The sequence below is a fragment of the Cyprinodon variegatus genome, unplaced genomic scaffold (assembly GCF_000732505.1).
Source record: "Cyprinodon variegatus isolate N-32 unplaced genomic scaffold, C_variegatus-1.0 Scaffold103, whole genome shotgun sequence".
NCBI lineage: Eukaryota > Metazoa > Chordata > Actinopteri > Cyprinodontiformes > Cyprinodontidae > Cyprinodon > Cyprinodon variegatus.
The window spans coordinates 1,140,425-1,154,621 of NW_015150556.1; the positions used below are offsets into that span (position 1 = coordinate 1,140,425).

Consider the following 14,197-nt stretch of genomic DNA (forward strand, 5'->3'; position numbering starts at 1 on the left):
TCTATCTATCTATCTATCTATCTATCTATCTATCTATCTATCTATCTATCTATCTATCTATCTATCTATCTATCTATCTATCTATCTATCTGTCTATCTATCTGTCTATCTGTCTGTCTGTCTGTCTGTCTGTCTGTTTACATATTACATTACTCGTTAATTAATAATTACATATTATTGGTTAAAATGTGCCCATATACAATAAAAACTATTTTTATTGTATCCTGATTAATTTGAGTCATATTAATGCAGAGTCAGAAAATAAATAAGAATTATTAGGTATTGTTAAGGGTAAAAAATAAGGGAAGAGACAGAGCACTGTATGGTACATACCGGTACCATAAGAGGTAGAGATGGCAGATGGGTAGCCGCCCATGCCTTGTCCAGGTAGCGTGGGAGTTGCTACTGAAACCACGGGAGTGGCCAGCGACTGAGCAGACTGGGAGTTGTTTATTCTCTGGTTCTTTGATAGGAAGGAAAGACAAACAAGACACAAGGACGCATGAGGCCATGGATTCAACTTCTGGCTAAAATCTATAACAAAAAAGTCAATTTCATCTTGTCTCCTTTCTTTCTCTCAGCCAGCAGATACTGAGAATCGGTTGTGGTGCCAACTTCAGGGGAAATTAATCACTTGACAAGAGGCTTGGTTGAACTCTGCCAACCCCATCATTTAGAACCCTTTTTATTTTACAAGGGCTTGTTGTCGCTATAGTAACAACACAAGTTTCCATAGCAACGCATGGTAGGGAAAGCCTCATGAAGGGAGGAGGAGAAAACAATGGATGTTTGATGTAAAAAGAAAGTGTAAGCTGTTTTTCTCCTCCTTTTGTTTGCCTATTTAGAGGACTAAAATCTCTGTGCATGTTGATTTTAAAACTACACCATAGTTTAAAAAATATCTAAGAAAAAAGGGAGGATATACTGACTTGGTTGTGTCAGAAAAGAGGACAGGTTGCCTTTACTCAGACACACCACTGAGTGGCACTATGCACTCTCACAAAATATCATAAGCAGAGTCATAGCGAAAAAAGTTACCCATTAGATGTCACACTTCTATAAAAAAAAAAACAAAAAAACACACACTTCACAATAAAAGGAACAGCTGTCGCTTTCTATTCATCTAAGGCTTAATGTGTTCACTAAAACTACAGAGGTGGTTTATGAGGATACAAAAGTCCCTGAGAACTTTCAAAATTTCTAATTTGAGTGGCAGTCTGACTTACCAACAGCAGGTCAACATCCTCAGACTGATGGCATTGAAAGGGGAGGGTGATACGTTCAAATTAGTGCATATGATTGAGCACATTAAGGGAGCTCTAAGGGGTGTAGCTAATAGACGACCAAACCAATCAAACCAAAACTAATTGAAAAAGAAATTCTGAAAACTACTGAAGAAGTACTGACTAAAACTAAATAACAGATTATAAAGAGATAAGGTAGAAATGCCAGATCACAAAGCGTAAGTGCCAGTGCAGAGACACAAACCAGGTTCTATAGTGGACATCTGACAGAATATCAGCCTTGGGCTAAGGGAAAGTTCTGAGACAATGTTTTGCTTTGAAGGGGATTTCTGCAATTTTTAGGAGGTAAACTCCTTCTTAGACCTTTAAAAAAAGAACTATTATAACAATAAAAATGGAACATATATCAAATTTGAGACATTTCTAAAGGTTAATTTACGAATGGATTTGAGGTGCTTTAAGCCCTAAAGGGGTTTAAGACTTTTTCAGGACTTTTAGGTTGGGCAGAAACCCTGTTTAATTGAACCTCGTCATAAACGCAAATCAATCAACCCAAGTCTGATATAAAAGCAGCGCTGGAGAAAGGGAAAGGAACTAAACAATACCAGACCCAGACACAGGGCATTTCACATACAATGGGGAAAGATGATGAGGAACAAAAAAGATGTCAAATGAAGGATGCAGAGATTACTCACAATGGAGGGCATGTTGTTCTTTGCCCCGGGAGGGATGAGCATGCGTAGGTCAGGCTTGCGGTTGTTCATGCCCAGGTTCATGGGTGGGGGAGACTTTGTCTGCATGTTCTTGTTCATTCCACCTGAGGAAACTAGCAGGCCTGGAGAGTTGCGATGGTTCCCGTAGCCATTTCCTGAAAGAACAAAAGTGTATGTGTAAAATCATTAAATATACTTGTTTTCTTCACTGATATTTAAATCAAACATATTGATATGCTTGATATTAAGCCTGTTTGAAAACTTTTGCAAATTAACCTGTACTGCTACTTTCATAATAATTCATTTCCGCTTTCCTGTGTTAGGAATTATCAGAACCATTTGTGTATATAGGGGTTGATGGATCAGATAGCCCTAGAAACAGATGATTTAATCAGTAACAGTCATTTGGTTCGAAGCTGAATTGAAAAAAAAAAATCTCTTTTACCTCAGTCATTTTTAACGCAGACTGCAGCAATTTAATAGCCTTTTAAAAGTATATAATTATGGGTCACAAGACCAAAGAGGAAATAGGTCAATCAATGAATCAAAATAAAAAAGAAATAAAAACACTTTTCTAAACAAAAACCCTTTTTTTGTGTTGCTTAAACACCAAAGTCTACACACGAACAAATGGTTGAGTAAAATCCTGCCAACATCATTAAAAAATCTGAGTGGAGAACACTGCCTTTGTTTCCAGCTTCGTTCCTCTGGCTGTTTTTGCCCTTACTTCCCTATTCGATCTACCGACTGGGTAGAACACAAGGCGCTGTGTGGACATTCCCACTTGAAAGACAGGGAGGAATTATACGTTAGACATAAATAAATTTCCTAATCATATACTCCGGGGGGAAAAATGAGTCGCAGATGTCTTCCTGGGCAATTTCCCTTGCTGATCTTTGTTTAATTTGAGAGCGAGTTTTTTTGCTGTTGTTGTTTGGAAATGAAAAGTCTCAAAAGCTTAATTTGAACAATTTGAAAAGTAAACGGCTGCTGGCGGTGAGAGAAAATGAGGCCAGCGAGAAAACAAGAAAACAGCATGTCGCTCCTGGTGCGAGCGTCATTGATGAAAAGTGTGATTTATAAGCACATTTAAGCTCTTGTTAACATAGATGTGTGTCATTTTGTGTAGGTTCTATAATACATTTCTCTGTGTCATTCTGCTTGAGTGTGAATCCACATATCACTGCTTTTTTTCCTCTTATAAACAGCAGATGCAGTCTTGCAAAAGTATTCACAAGCTTAACAAGTTAGATTACAACATAAAGTCTTAGCAGGACACAAAGCAATGAAAAAAAGACAACATGAATTTAAAATTTTTTGTCTAGACTACATAAGAGGTGGCTTGCATTAGTATTCAACCCCAGGGAGCCAGTACTTTGTAAGAACCAACCAAGTATATTTGGATATACCTCTACCTGTGCACATGTACACATTTTCCAATTGTTTATGACAGAGTAGCTCAAGCTAAGTCCCACTGGGTGGAGGGGAGCTGCGATTGTCAGTCTTTGAGTCTCGCCACAGATTCTCAATTAGATTTAGGTCTGTACTTTGTAAGGACACATTTAAACACACAAACACCTGCCTGTATGTTTAGCGTTGTTGTCTTTCAGGATTGCCTTGTATAGATCCCACCGTCTCCCACTAACTTTTTATCAGCTCTCCTATCTCGGCTGAAGTAAAGCATTCCCACAACAAGAGGCAGACACCATCTTTTCTCAAAGCAGAGGATGTGCGACGGTAAGGTTTTGCCACACAGCAATTTACATACAGGCCAGAATGCGCACATTTGATCTTGTCTGAAGAAAGCACCTTATTTTTTTGTTTTTTATTAGCTGCTTTAGACACACCACCCATTGGAAACTACAAACAAGACTTCTTATAGCATTTTTCTTTCCAGTCTTCCATAAGGAACATCTTGTTGTCGCTTTTCCAGAATTACCATAGGTCTATTTCCTTCTTTTCTTTATCTGACTTGTTGAGGTGAGGGCCATGTCTTATTAGGACTGTAGTTGTGCTATACTCTTTCCATTTTCAGATGATGAACTGACCAATGTTCTGTGGGATATTTAAAGTTGGATACATTGTTTTATAATCCGAACCTGTTTTAAACTACTCCACAGCTTTTCTTTGACCTGTTGTGTTCCTTAGTCTAATACTGTGAGTTTACAGAGCAGCTGCCCTTCAAAGAACGGCTGAATTCATACCGAGATCAAATAGCACAAGGAGTAAAACTATTTATGTTTAGGTGGATTTTTGAAGGCATCTGGTTTTAATTTTTTTTTTAGGGCAAACAGAAAGCAAGCCACAATTGTCAAATCAGCCATACATTGAAATTTGTGGTCCACCTAATGTGGGAATGAAAACTTTTGTTTTGGAATGCACTGCCAGATCAGCATTGTCCAGGATGGCATATGGATGCTTCGAACACTTGCATATGATTGCACATGTGTTTTTGTATTGGAAACCTCCTATTTCCAGTGTCTTTCTCAGACTTGTAAAGAGGCAGCTGCCTCTTCAGCTCTGCCGCTCTCTCATTCTCATGGCAAGGCCTTTATGAGACTGAGTGGGTGCATGTGGAGATGGATGAATGAAACTTCACTCACACACAAAACACAACGCTCCACACATACACATGCTTTGGTAAATAACCCAGCAGGAAGTACATTAGTGTTTCTCTACAGATGAGTAAAATAGACAATGGACTATAGAGAGATGCTAATACATACTTTGGTCAAGAAGACACAGATTTCATCATGGAGCCGGTTAATCAGACATCTGTGTGTTCTTGCCCTGTAGAGATGGCTGCCGTCCAGTCAATTATACGCTAGATGACTGTAATCATGAGTGGCAGAGGCCAGTCCTTAAGCACTTCAAAAGTAAAATCGGCGACCAATTACACTAATGAAGCGAGAACTGTGACTCAAATCTCTCCATTCTGCAGCTGATTTGAGGGTAGCTGCATTCAACAGAGGCGCAATCCCAATATCAGCTGAAGATATGATACCCAGAGTTCATTTCTCTCCAGCTCCTCTTGTGCTACTTTGCAAACCTGAGCTGCGGCGCAGGCTGGCGTCACCTATTTAGAGGAAGTACCAAAATTAAATACAGCTTATCGAGTAGCCCCGTTTTTTTTTTCTGCTGCTATGTTAAACGCTTGGACTGAGAAAAACATCTGATCTAAGACTCAGATAAACAACTTCATGCTATTTCTGAAGAGTGCATGTGTGGAGGTCAACAACATTAAATTAGCTCTACGGTTACATAGGGCATGTGTTTGACAAGGCCCCTCCAGTGTCTTCATTCACTCTTTTCTTTCCCTCTTAGATATGTTGCTCACACACACACACAGATACACACAAAAAGAGAGGTGTGGTTAAACTCATGTACATTTAACTGTTACTGAACAAATTTCTGATGTCCTGTTGTGGTCTAACAGGCACGCTCCATTCTATTCCCCATGCTCACACACTCTTCCGTTGCGGTTTGGCCAAATGTGCATTCAACCCCAAAATCTCCAACTGAACCAAGGTGTCACACTCAAGCTTGTGACTTTCACAGTTGGTGATAGGTTCTGCTCAGACTGAGGCAGACATCGGTTAAGCGGTTGAAGGCCACTTTTTGTCAGTTACCAGTTACAAGGTTTTCTATTTGTCGAAATATACCTGATCAATATGCTCCACTTGTTACTGATTTAACCTAGTGATAGGTGGCTTGATATAGGTTGAGAGGTGAGAAATTTGGTGATGAAAGCGCTTATCGGAACATGGTGGACAATTAGTTTTACTAACAGCAGTGGTTAGGCTCTAGCAAGCTGGGCCTTCAACCGGATCTCTGCTCTCCGGGTCTCTTTCTCTTCTGTTCTGTCTCTTTCACCACCTCTTATTCTCACCCTGCAAGCTAAGGGAATGACAGATTGAAGATATGCTGCATAAATAAGCAAACATGCACAAGTGCACACACATTGCCTCCAATATTTCCATAGAAAAGACATGATGACTAAGCCTTTCAATGACATGCCCCATTTACACTAGACTAGAATTACCTAGGGAACTTAACTGATTTTGAATAAACCCCCACATCTGGGTTTCATGTACCATATTTGCACAAGAAGAGAAAATGGGTGTTTTGGTTAACATTGCAAGTCTATTCTCCAATGACTCGGTCTGCTGTATGATTGAAACATGAAGTGTTTTACAGCTACTCTTTCAAAGAAAGAAGACCTATGCAAAAAATGCCAGAAAAAGGTGGTATCTACATGCATGTTTGAAAGACACATATCCAAAACATGAACTCATAAGGCCAAGGTTTCTTAGGTTTGCCAATGCAATAAATATGCAGTGAGACAATTAACTAAGCAATTAGCTTAATAAAAAAGTATACATCTCAGAATCATCAAAGGGCTCTTTAGGGTGAAACAGTACTTGAAATACTTTCACTGTTCTATAGAAGTTTTCACATTCCCTTGAAAGTTTTCACATTTTTCAACCACAGGTTTTTAGGCGATAGATCAACACAGCTGCAACTCTTTAGGGATATTTCTTCACTAGATATATATGGCTAAATATGTATAACTGGAGACTAAAGTTTGAGTCCATTCTTCTTGATTTAATAGTTAACTGAAATTAGCTAGGGATCATCTATGGTCATACATTTTCTTCCTGGACTTACTTGATTTTATGTATTGACTTCAGCTGGGACATTTTAACACAACGTTTGCATCTAAACCACCTGAGCTGTGGATAATTCTAGCTTCACTTCAGCTACCATAGGAATCTTGTTGCTTTTCTTAATAATGTTCTCATTGTCATCTTATCAGTTGTGGAAACTCATGTCTTGGTTTTTCAAAACTAGGCATGACTCTGCTTTGAACATTTCAAAAACGTTCTTTTTGGACATTCTGCTATGTCCACCGATTCTAATGAAGCTGGGTTTTTTTCTAGTATTTTGGAGAAAATATGTACATGCTTAGATGAAGTTGCATAGCAAGTCATCTTTATGGTCAACTATTGGCCAAAGTTTCTGTAAAGGTAACCAAGTAAAGGAAACTGAATATTAAAGTATGTCATACTTTGACTTAAAACAATAATCCTTCCACTAACATTCTTGCCCTATTTTGTGTTAGGCTATATAATTAAATACCAGTGAAATTCTTTAAAGTTGTGATTATTCTTTGAAAATATTTGACGATGCATGAACACTTTAGCAAGGCACTGTAACTCTGATGAAGTTTGAGGAGCATCATTAAAATGGCTGACCAAGTTCATAGAACACTTCCATCTGTGTTCCCCTACTGTTTTTCATTTGCACACATGCTTCCACCATCAGTGGATATTTATCACCGGGTTCTCTCCCCTCCAAGCCCACCACACAGTCTTTCTAGCCCCTTCACCCCCACTCAAATGAGATTTAAGAGAGTACTGAATGGAATCTTTCAGCTTCCACATGACCCTCTCTCTCCACGTTGTGTTTTTCACGGCTGCTGAGCAACGCAGAGCCCTTCACAAAGTGCCTCTGTTCCCCCCCCAGCGAAGGCAACACAAAGGCTGCGTTTGAGACACGCACTGCTGAGCGCCGTCAATGGAACGCCCGCCGCAACAAACGGCACTGTTGTTATGCCTGCACGTGTTTGTTGTATGCGACAAGCGACTAGACAGAGAAACCAGGCGCTGACCCCTCGTGTCAGAGTCCCTGGAGGAGGTGGGTGTTAGACGGGGCTCCCCAGCTGTGCCCGACCAACGCCCCGATTCTCAATTTCTGCAATCCACACTGTATGCTGTAAAATTTAGCTATTAAAATCAGACTCCCTTTACTATAAAAGTGTAGTGCATGTCCTCGGGGGTACACTGGTGGACAAACAAAAGCTATCTCATATGATTTCTTTAACCTGCTTCTCCACTGGTATGCTAATGCTAAATACATTTGAATTTTTATAGAAAAAATAAAATGGCCTCATCAGAACATATAAAATATATCCAGACATTTAGAACGCAGCTTCTGCACACGGTGCAACTTTTCAACTTCTGTTTCTTCCCCACTTGTTTTACTGTTTTATAGCTGAAAGCAGGCAGGATGTGTCACAGTCGAGGCACTGAGCAAACATTCCCATATGAACTCCACGACCACTAACTTCAACACATCATGGACCAAATCTCCACTTAGGTTTGGGTTTGTGTTAGTCATGCATTTTATGGCCCCAAGTGGGTGAGTGGGTGACATAGATGTGTGTTTGTGTGTCTGCAAGCAGACATGTGTGAGAAGAGGAGGCCATTCTTACCAGCACTGGTGCCTGCGCCAGTGGTTAGGTCAGCACCCATGAGGCCACCTGTAAGATGAAATAACGAGCAAAGCAGAGGAGAGAAAACCATTAGAGGATAGACACCTACACAGCGCCCATTCCGCCTCCCTGTCTCTCCCACTTTAATCGCAACGTGTGTCGGTGCAACACGAAAAGCAAGGCCTTTTCCCACACAAAAGCTTAGCACATTGAACTACTGGACGACAGAGCGGATGCATGAAGGTGCTGTCCAAGAAAAATGACACATTATTATTTTTAAAACATGCGAGGTGGAAGAGTGGGAGGGTTTAGAACGATTTTTTGTTGTTGCTCTGGATGCAGTGAGTGCCAAAGCTCATATTTAGTTTGCGCTCTGCATTTCGGCATTCAGTCGTAATGACAGGGTTGAGGGTGTGGGCAACAGCCTTTCAGGGCTAGTGGGACAGAAAAAAAAAAAAAAAAAGACTTCGGACAACAATTACAGACCAACAGTCAAAATTGCTTATAGGTAGAACCGGAGTCTCACAATAAATGTCTGTGGGCTGGGATTTAATATTGTTTTACATAATTTTGCTGTTACCTTTGACAAAACAGTAGAGCAGGGAATATGTGATTATATGTGGGAGGAAAAAAACTCCAGCTTCATTCACCGCCTTTAGGTGGAACATTGTGGGTAGCTGTCATGAATTAAATTACACGTTTTGATGTGTCTGGGTCTATTAGCATGACAGACAGGTTCGCACGCGCGCTCCAAAAGACAGACAGATGGGATAACCGCATGGATGGGGAGGTTGCACAGGTACACATGGGGGCACTACTTGCATTACCTGCACTGGGGGGTCTGTGTGTCACGCCTGGAGACATGCTGTTTCTCTGTAGACCATGGTGCGCTAGTGGCAGCAGATTGTGGTTGCCTAGGGATCCGCCAGGATGGGTGTAGATTAAATTGTTCTGGTTGCTTGTAGGGATAGACACGGGCATGTCATAGTTTGATGGGGGCACAGCCTGCTGGGAAAGAGATGAGAAATATTAAACAAAAAACAAGGATTAGAGTGAAAATAATAAACTTTCAAGTGAGTAAAAGATAGATTAAGGCTTTTAGTAAAAAGTGGACCAAAAGAGATGAAATGATGATTCAAAATACTCAAGAATCCCAGAACAAAGACAGAACAATAATTGTAGGGAAGACAAAAACATCATCTAATTTCAAAATGGACGAATGGACAAAAATTATATTTACTGGACATAAACAGCACATATCAAAAACACAAACAACAGAGAAGTAGAGAAAGTGAAAAATAGGACAAGAAGAGACCAAAACACAAAAGGAGTTTCTTGTTAGTATCTCTTTTCTTGGAAACTCTTTAACATTCCTGTTTAATTCACAAAAGATATGTTTTCTATGGACTTTCTTCTTGGAAGGAAACAATGGTGTCTGTAACTTACAAAAACAAAGATGTTTCTCAAACATTTGTTAACATGTCTGTATTAGTCATGGGCCTAATACATGACAAAACCTGAATAGAAATATTTCTTCTATAGGACAAAAAACAAAGAATAAAAAATATTTTATATGAAATATAAAAGCAACATTATTCTAACTTCTGCTGTAATAGTATAATCAGTTAGTCATTACACTTGTAGTACTAAAATGTATGTAATGTTTTCCTTCAGGAGGCTACTAACTGGGGAGTGTTGGCCCAGTGGTTGTGCTCTGAGAATGTTGCAAGTATCCAGTTCAATCCCCACAGCCTCCACTCTGGGTTCCTGAGCTAAACCCTTAACCCTGAATGCTCCCTGTAGGGCCACACAATGGCAGCCCACTGCCCCCCAAGGGGGATGGGTTAAATGCAGAGAATGAATTTCCCCATTGTGGGACAATAAAGGGATTTACATTTAAACAGACATACAGCCTGTAGTTTGCAAACTGTAGTTTTATTACATTGCTATCTTAATAAGAGTGATGAATAGCACTCCTTTAGTTCTCACATCGTGACAGTCAGTATAATTTTGACCTGAAATATTTCCCTATAACTTGATTTATCTTTCTTGAGAGGCATAGAAAGTGCATTAAGCCCTCTATGCCAGCGGACAAGCAGTAAGGAGCAGCATGTGGGGGAGGGGTGGTACTTCACTACCCTGGGGAATCTCATCCGGCATCAAATTAAAACAACTTTAATCCAAAGGAATGGCAAGTCTTATTTTTCTTTTTTAGTTCTGTAACATATCTGAATATTTCTGGGCTGTTGCATAAAAGACAAAAATAAAGTCTGTGGTTCATTTGGAAAAAGATTTGGCCTCCTGTTGTTTTGAAACGGTCTAAATGAAATACAAATACACTTGTTTTTACCCTTTGAAAGTATTTCCTGCATAAGTTCCTTCAACATTAAGTATTTTTTACTCTGAAATTAGTTGTTTCAATCAACTGAGGCAGATCAGTCAGCAGATTAATCAGGAACACGAGTCGAACTAGCCCGACAGCCCTGAGGCATCCAGTTTGTCATATTTATTGTGTCATTTGGCAGAGGGGCTTAACCTTGGGAGTGCCCTGGAAGTGGTTGATCCTGTATGTTAGCTTAAGGAAGTAGAAAATAGGGTTCTAAATTACTGCCATGTGTCTTCAAGCTGTAGAAGCAGCATACTGGATGAGAGGATTAGCCTGCTGTACATGGAAACAAACGAGGTGCCTTTGTGCCTCCTATTATAAGATTTTTTCTACCTAAAACATTGCTATGGAGCATATTATTTGAACACACAAAAATAATTGCTCTAACCATTATTCGTTGTGATTCTTTTTATGCTTCACTGTAACTTCTAAAGAAGCCTCCCTCCACCCAGTCTGATGTTTCTTCCATTATAAATTCTTCGCTGGATGTTTCACATCTCCTGATTACCTTGCAATGCCCTCTTTTAGTGGAAGATGTTGACACTCCCTATTACTGGGAGCAAAGGGCCCCGTTTGTGAGCTGTCTTCTAGCTGGTGCCATCCTTCCTGTTTTCACTCATCTTCCTCCCTTGCCTTTCCCCACAGTTCCCCCACCCCCTCGCCTACAGTCCCCTGCAATCCAGAGGCCCAGTGCTTGGCAGCCGCCCTGACCACACGCTGAACTGCCACTTGTTGTGTACAGAGTCCACCCCTCGACTCACCAACCCCAGCCTTACTTCTAACCACATCGCCTCCTGCTCTACGTGAGCTAGATACTACTGTTCTCCTCTTACTAATATACTGTGAAATTATGACTCTCTATGTAAGCGCCAAAGAGCTAACCGTTCCAATATGCTGTGTTCCGAATGAGGAGCAGGGTCAGTTTAAATGGAAAAGAAGTCCATACTTTGTGGTTTGTCTCAGCTTATTTTGTAAAATTAACATCATAAATCTTGTAGACACTGCCTTGACATATGTCCACAAAGAGGTCTTCAATAATTTCAGCATTATGAGAAGCATCTGCTATAGTATCACTGCCATGGCGCCTGCACAAACCCCCAGGAAGCAGGCAGCATGAGGATAAAACACCCCCCACCCCCAAGGAGACAGGCAACAGAGGCATAAGCAGAATTAATTCAAGGTGGAAAAGTGAAAGTATTTTTCTTTTTTTCAAGAGAAAGTCTACAATTACAGAAAACGCCTGAGAGCTGTGGTTACACTACTGTCAGATTAGAGAGTTGTTACTCAAATGTAAGCAAGCAAGTTTGAATAACTGCAATTTTGTCACTGTAAATAAACACAGTAATCGCAATGTGAGCTTACTCTCACTCTTTTTGTGCAATTAGTCCAGTTAAAATCAACTGTGGTTAGCCGGGTTAGCTCAACAGTTGCCACTGAGAAGCTGCTGAAAAAACGGGTATGTTCCCTAAGTACTTACAGGGATCTTATGAGTTTTTATCATGTGATCAAACTCCTCATTAATCTGTTTGTATTTCTCCTCAGTGCTGGGGGTGAGGATCAGAGTGGACTCGAGCTCCGGGCTCTCCCCACCCTTGTTCTCCTTCTTGTTCAATGCCTGGCCAGGTCCCACGACCAGAGAAAATGGAGTTGGGGCAAACATGAAGACATGAAGGTACGGATATATGACGAGGACACAGAGACGAAGTAACAGAAGGAAGCATGGAGGGAAAAATAAAGAGGGAGGGGGAAAAAGAGGAAAAGAAAGGTGAGAGGAAAGCTCTGGGTTTAATGACAAGTACTTACACACAGTCTCTGTCTGCTGATCATCAAATCAATGTCCTCGTTTATTTTCCTGTACTTGTCCTCGGACTCAGGGCTGTGGCCCACCGAGTCGTCTGCGTCTGGGTCTGGGCTGTCACAGCCGTTTAGGCCCTTCTTTCTCAACGTCTGAAAACAGAGCAGTTGCACAACATAGTTGAAGGGTTTTTTGGGTAGGTAACCAAGAGTCCCAATTAAAACCTGCAGTTTTATTTCTTTTTCAGAAAAAATAAAAATAATCATATTCTTATAAACTGTTCCATGCCAGGTGCATTTTCAATCAGCCACTGTTGAATATTAGACTCTAGGATGTTTTATGCACAACTTAATATTCAACATTTATAATGACACAGATGTTTAAAAAAACTAAAATATGATATCACAAATGATTTCAGGAAAACTAAAACAATCAAAAAAAAAAAAAAAAACTAACTGAAGAATATACATAAAGACCAGGTGTGAGGTTATGATATTCACACATTTCACGATATAAATGCTCTGTTTCTTGAAAAATTTAAGCAGTAGACCAACACAAAGATGTAAATAATTATGATGTGAAAAAATCTTAAAAAAAAAATGAAACGTAAGTTTGTGATGTAAAGTTTGAGCTGAAATGGTTGCTGCCACAACTGCTACAACTGCTGCAACTATTTCATGATATGTCTATTCTAGCTTTGCATATCTATACAGTAACATTTTTGTACTTTCTTCACAGATAGCTCAGGCTCACTCAGACCTTTGATTATTTTTCCATTTTCCAACCCACTGTTATCAGCCTCCATGTCCCCACAGCGTGTCACCATGCGGCTGTTGTGTTCAACTGCCTGAATTCCCAGGACATTACTTGCAGTGATAGCCTTATTTTTCTCTATTTAACATGGCAGTGCACAATGATGGTGATTGCACACTCTGAGCTTCACACACAGTTGGCCTCAGTTTACTAATTAGTTGGCAAGGCAACTAGTTGTTCTAGATTTCACTTTAAAGTATCAGAGTAATGTTTATACAAATGCTTTGTTGGTCCATTACATAAATAAAGATTTTTTTGTTATTTGAAAAAGTGTGAAAGTTTAAAACCACCAGGCATAATCTGGTATTTAGAAAGGCAGTTTCTTGTTTTGGCCACCTGATGGCCACCTGTCCCCATTAGAGTGGGCAGCAAAACAGCAGAAAACCACTCATTGGCTCACCACTCCCTCTCACTGGAGGGGAGACTAAGACAAAGAAGGCTTTAAGGGGGGGGGGCACATGAGTCCTTTTCTTCTTTTCTTTTCAATTAAATTGTTGACATCCGTAACAATGAGGATGAGTTTCACAGTACATTTCTTTGCGTGATAGCATGAGCATACGTCTGCCTTGCAACGATAGGTGCTATGTTCATTTGCCTTCTAAAGTGGGGAGACAAAGACAGAGTGGGAGAGCAGAAAAGTACAGTACCTGACAGTTACAGATCTCATCAAAGACACCCCCTCCTCCTACTGTTCTCCATCCACACCCCCACCCCTTCCCTCTCTCCTCCTGGCTTTAATAAAGGGAGATTAGTCTACAGGAGGAATATCACGGGCCTGCTCCTGTCTGTGCAGTCATCTCTTCACACTGCGCTCTCCTACTTTCATCTGAAGCTCCATATCAGACAGACGTAATTAAATTTACTTTAGCACACCCTGTATTTGATGCTGATCAAGTGTATGTGTGTGTATGTGTTTGTGTGTATGCGTGTGGGAGGGGAAAGAATGGGAATAAGTCTGTGTTTGCATGTGCA

General features: G+C 40.3%; 1 protein-coding gene across 10 annotated transcripts in view; it reads right to left on the minus strand.

Annotated features, from left to right (window-relative positions):
• mef2c (myocyte enhancer factor 2C) overlaps positions 1–14,197 on the minus strand; it is an 84,889-nt gene that overhangs the window by 4,844 nt on the left and 65,848 nt on the right. For 4 of the 10 annotated variants that reach the window (XM_015374435.1, XM_015374433.1, XM_015374431.1 and 1 more), the window contains 6 exons: positions 12,421–12,564; positions 12,095–12,232; positions 9,059–9,239; positions 8,232–8,279; positions 1,940–2,112; positions 334–463 (listed from right to left, as the gene is read on the minus strand). In XM_015374435.1, the coding sequence (XP_015229921.1) occupies positions 334–463; positions 1,940–2,112; positions 8,232–8,279; positions 9,059–9,239; positions 12,095–12,232; positions 12,421–12,564 (814 nt within the window). The remainder of the gene's footprint in view (positions 1–333; positions 464–1,939; positions 2,113–8,231; positions 8,280–9,058; positions 9,240–12,094; positions 12,233–12,420; positions 12,565–14,197) is intronic. The other 6 variants (XM_015374437.1, XM_015374441.1, XM_015374434.1 and 3 more) reach the window with 5 other exon arrangements.